Raw genomic sequence first — 5,182 nt, forward strand, 5'->3', positions numbered from 1 at the left:
AATTAATTTTAAAAATTGTTTGCAAGGAAGATATAATTTAATAACAATATAACCACTTGGTACTATTAGCTGTGAGCTAGATTGTAAGGTTGCAGCTTGCAGGGCTCATTGGTCCTGATAACAGTTTAAGCAAATTAGCAGTAAATAAACAAACAATTCTATAAAACACTAAATAAACACTGTGTCCAAAATCACTCCCTCAAGCCCGTTTTCACCGGTAAAAGAAAAGAATATCCCCACGGTAAGTGCTAATTATGAGATGAAAAAGTCATAATTATAAGACACAAAGTTGAAATTTTGGGATAAAAAGTCATTTTTGTGAGATAAAAATTTAATTATGAGATGAAATGTGCTAATTATGAGATAAGGTCATAATTATGTACTACAAATTCAAAATTATGGGATGAAAAGTTCATAATTTCTACTTTTTATCTCATAATTTAAACTTTTTATCTCATTAAACTTCTTATATCACCATTTTGACTTATTTACTGCATAACTATGACTTATCATGGGGATATTTTTTCTTTCCCTGACAGAAATGGCTTTCTGTACTCCTTTTTACTATATAGTGCATTATATTTATTCTATGCCATTCTATGCCAAGTGTCTAATATCTGAGTGTGACATGATTGTACTATAGTGCCTAAAAATTCCCACAATGAAATAAATTAAAAAAAAATCTCCATTGTATTACACTACTTCCTGTGCTCAAAATTTGACGGATTTTCATAGATTAAAAAGTTAACAGCTGTGTGACACCACACCTGTAAGTGGTGATGCAAAATGATTTAAGGGACAGTTCACTGCAAAATAATACAACATTCCCCTCTTACCTGTAGTGCTATTTATCCAACTAGATAGTTTTGGTGTGAGTCTGCCTTCCCTCCAATAAAATGAAGTAGTTGGCACTTGTCTTGAAAAACTCAACACCAGTGTCTCTTTCCAGATATCATGACACAGTTAGTCAAGATAATCCACAAACTAAAAAAAAACCCTTTTCTCTAGAAACAGTCGAATCTATTGGAATTACTTTCTTTCTACTTTAAATAAAGTAGTTCCTACATGAGATGATCCTAGATGGATAAATAGCCCTACAGGCCAGAGAAAAAAATATGTATTTGGGCGGTGAACTGTCCCTTTAAATGTCTGAAATCTCACTATAAGACGTAGTAAAGAAGAGACTGAGGGAGTGATTTCAGACTCAGAATGCTGTTAAGTATCTAAGGTCAAAGGTGAGGGCGAACGAGGCTTCAGCAGTCGGATTCAGCCATCTTCTCTGGTCGAGCTGATTGACAGGTGCTGGGCGGGGTGAAGACGTCGGGGTCGCTGATGCCCAGCTGGAGGTTGAAGAAGCGGGTGGAGGTGGTGACGCTGCTGTTCCTGGTGTAGGTCTCCTGCACTGGATAACAGTCCTTCATGGTGTAAACGCCCACCCACGTCTCATCTGGTGGAGAGACGAGCAGACGTCACGGCAGCTCAGAGAGGAAATGGAGGTTTTATTTCACCAACAGCTACGCTTTATTTATCTGTTTCTGTATTTTTATTTTGGGCAGTTATGCCTTTATTTGATAGGACAACTGAAGTTACAATAGGAAAGGGGGAGACAGCGGGGGGATGACATGCAGCGGGCTGGAATCAAACCTATGGCCGCTGCAGAGGGCTTGGCTTCAGTACATGTGGCGTACGCTCTACCGCCTGAGCTGCCAGGAGCTGCACTTTAAATCTGATAAATCCTGTCTGTTTTTTGACACCAAATCCATTTTTACAGTACAATTATTCATTTTGTAGGAAAAAGCTGTTCAAAGACCTGCTGTGTCAAAGCACAATAAACAAAACACAAACTGCTTCATGACTGTTTTTTTAAAATGATGGCTGAAATAAAATGCTGTGTGTACTCGACCAATCACATATGTTCAGGAAACTACACGCCGAACAGGGACTTCTTGGGGGGTAAAATAATGTTCCTACAACTTAATTTAGACACTGGTTCCTGCAGTGGAATCACACAGAATCTCTGCAAAGGTTCCTTGTCCCTGAGGAAAGTTCCTGCAGTGGAAACGTTGAATGTAGACTGACAGCTGCACTAAAATGTCTTTTTATAACAACAGTAGACATAAATGGATATTACTGTATGCAATGAACCTACAGATCCTTCTTACTAAATTCTGCATTAAGCAGCTTAAGAAACATGTTTTTGTAGGTGTTGGTGGAGACCAAACCAGAGCTAAAACGAGTGATCTAGCACAAGAATTTGCAACAAGGTCAAAGGTGCTGCATTAAAAACTAGACTTACGTTGGCGTGCTGGCTTCCTGTCTGACCACTCCTGAACCTCCACATTGTCCCCGGGACCTCCGATGAAGTATTGGTCTTCAAAGGTGGAGTTATCTGGGATGTCGAAGGGATCCCAGGCATCCGTCAGAGCGATCTTTGCGCAGTCCTTGGTCTTCTGGTCAATCTGGAACATCACCATGCTCTGGTATAAGTAGATATACTCAAAAAACCTGGAGCAGGAGACAAAGAGAGAGGACAGGTGAGACGAGGAACTTAGAGCTGTAATCGTTGATTCTTTGGCCACTAGGGGGCAACATGCAACATACCATCACCCTGTAAAGTTGTTTTGGTGAATATGTTTGAAATCTGCCAAATTTTGGTACTTGAGAGCACATCTGGGTGGGAGATTTATTACAGTATAAGAGAAAGAACGACAGTCACATTCAAACAGCAAAAGCAAAACTAAAAGCTAAAAGAGGCTGATAGGCTACAGAGGGCTGAGGATATGGGTGCCCAACACTTCTGGCAACAAACTGCACTTCTGTAAAACATGTGGCAGAGTTAAAGCCACATTGCAAACTAAACAAACCAAAGTCGATTAGCAGGCTCTGTCCTTGTCCTTTGCCAGAGAATATTTCTCAACTGCAGACTTCAGTCCTGGCAGAGACTCAGTGTTGGTTTATTCTTGCAACACTAATGAAGTAAATAATACATACTTTAAAAAAGCTGCTGGACAGGACTGAGCTGCAGGGTTATTACAGGCCGTTAATACAAAGAGTCCACTGTAAGAGGGAAAATGTATAGAAAGCAGAGTGCCATCTAGTCCCATTATATTTGAGAGACGGCAGACATCTCCAGACCTGACATGTCCAAATCTCTGAGCCACACTAAAAAATAAAAATGAATAAGCAGCACTACAGATGAGGGGAAAAATAAAAAAAATATCAAAATAAAATATAATTAAAACAGCATTATGACCAAACAAAGGTATAAATAGCAGCTAAAGATTTTCTCTCAGTGCTGATTTATAATTGATTTTTAAAGCTTTCATAAATTATTAACAATGACAAAACCCTTATTAATGCTTTATAAAAGGTGTCTAATGATGATAACACTGCCTTCTTCTTATTATTATCATTATTGTTGTTGTTGTTGTTGTTGTTATTATTATTATTATTATTATTATTGGTATTGGTATCATTATTATTGTTGTTATTATTAAGATATTATATATAATTCATATAGCCAATCCATATGTTTTATTTATATGTATTGTTTCTAAAAAAAAGTTAATAAGTCCTTTTAGTGCATTTTTTTTAATCAACTTAATTTAATGTATTTACTGGAAGGGTTTGGAAGGCTGGGAGACATTATTGTCTGAATATCTTCAGTGTCATAATACTCTACTACAGTAGGCCCATAGATGTTTCCAGCAACGATATTGTAGAAAAAGGTATACTGCACGATAATAATATAAATATAAATGTTAATCTATTCCACTCACTTTTACATTACATATTGACTGTGTGCAATAGGTTGATAAAAACTCAGACTATAACATGTTTTTAATTTAGGACACTGGGCTCTTACTTCTGACACGGGGTGTGTTTCTTGTGCTGCTGCAGGACTCGGATCCTCTGGTTCAGGCCGTCGTAGGAGACGGCGGCTCGGCCGTTCCTCCCGGTGCTGTGGTCATACAGCACCCACCTGCCCTCCCACTGCAGCGGGGCGAGGCAGGGCCCGGTCGCCCGGGAGGCATCCAGCCTGGGGAGGCCGAGAACAGACGCCCCGGCAACGGCCAGAAATGTGAACAACAGTCGGTGCATCGCTCCTAAAAAGACCGGAATCCTGTTGACGGATCCAGTTGGTATTATTATAGATAACGGGCCGCACCTGCTGCTAACAAGTTTGATGCTGTAAGACGTAAAAGGCTTTCCGGTTTGGTTTTCAAAATAAAAGCTAATATGATATCTGCACAATTGAAATGAAATCATTCAAAACCGTTTTTTTCCCTCAGAACTTTAATTGAATAAAGCATAGTAAACGAATTAGTACCGGATAAGACATTTATATTCACAATGGCATGGCCAAATAATAATAATAATAAAAAAATGTTTTATTTGTTTGTTTACATATTTATTTATTCCAGCTATTTATTTATATTTCTTTTATTTTGTTTTTGAACCAAGAGAGAACCAAGAGCACAAAGTAACACCTTCACTACTTGTTTTGTCCAGTTTAAACCTGAGTATTGAGCAAAATGATTCAAATACTTGAAAAGAAAAGTTTATTCCAACAAAAATAAATGTCTGGATTACTTGGGTTCTTGTTAAGATTTGAACATAAAAGCATTTATCAAAAAGAAAAAAAAAAAAAAAAGAAAAAAAAAGTTTTTGTTTTTCATTGTCTGTTACACTTTACCACCATAGACCATACATTACACCATACATTACTATTATGTATCTTTGCCACAAAGAAATCTAACTAACTCTGTATATTAGGGATGCATCGATATATTATCCTGGTGTGCACGTTAGATTTATTATTTATTATTGAATTATTTAACTTTATTTATTTTTCAAGTTGTCTTTTTTTAAGAGTGTGATGAAAATTATATCATATCTCATCGTTCCTTGAATTTTTGGCATAGTTACATCCCTACTATACAGTTGTATTGTATTTTACGCTATTCTAATTAATGAAAGATATCAAACTGTTTCAGTCATAGTATTTATTAGAAATATAATTTAAGACTTATATAACTATTGTGTATGTATGGTAAGTATGTTACTGATGAAAACCTTGAAATTAATTGTTTAAATTAGAAATCCATTGAAATGTTTATTTCTTTGGGCGTGATTCACGAGGACAGGCGTTCCCATCGGTCGCATCGTTTAGCGTCACTGT

The 5,182-nt window shown here is 37.1% G+C and overlaps 1 protein-coding gene across 1 annotated transcript; it reads right to left on the reverse strand.

Annotated features, from left to right (window-relative positions):
- Positions 1-991: 991 nt before the first annotated feature.
- Positions 992-4,208, reverse strand: epdr1 (ependymin related 1). Its single transcript, XM_084733183.1, has 3 exons — positions 3,866-4,208; positions 2,297-2,505; positions 992-1,447 (listed from the first exon to the last, which is right to left on the reverse strand). Exons 1-3 carry the CDS (start codon positions 4,099-4,101, stop codon positions 1,254-1,256), a joined length of 639 nt encoding a protein of 212 aa, XP_084589309.1. The 5' UTR covers positions 4,102-4,208; the 3' UTR covers positions 992-1,253.
- Between the last annotated feature and the right edge of the window lie 974 nt (positions 4,209-5,182).

Source organism: Lutjanus erythropterus, chromosome 12 (assembly GCF_056507025.1).
Source record: "Lutjanus erythropterus isolate fLutEry1 chromosome 12, fLutEry1.hap2, whole genome shotgun sequence".
Classification (NCBI taxonomy): domain Eukaryota; kingdom Metazoa; phylum Chordata; class Actinopteri; order Lutjaniformes; family Lutjanidae; genus Lutjanus; species Lutjanus erythropterus.

Bases quoted from the DNA above. Each gene is read 5' to 3' on its own strand.
- epdr1 (XM_084733183.1), bottom strand. From the start codon at position 4,101: ATGCACCGACTGTTGTTCACATTTCTGGCCGTTGCCGGGGCGTCTGTT. The intron at 2,506-3,865 runs GTAAGAGCCCAG...CTCCTGCTCCAG, and splicing joins AAACACACCCCGTGTCAGAA to GTTTTTTGAGTATATCTACT. The intron at 1,448-2,296 runs GTAAGTCTAGTT...TCTCTCCACCAG, and splicing joins CAGGAAGCCAGCACGCCAAC to ATGAGACGTGGGTGGGCGTT.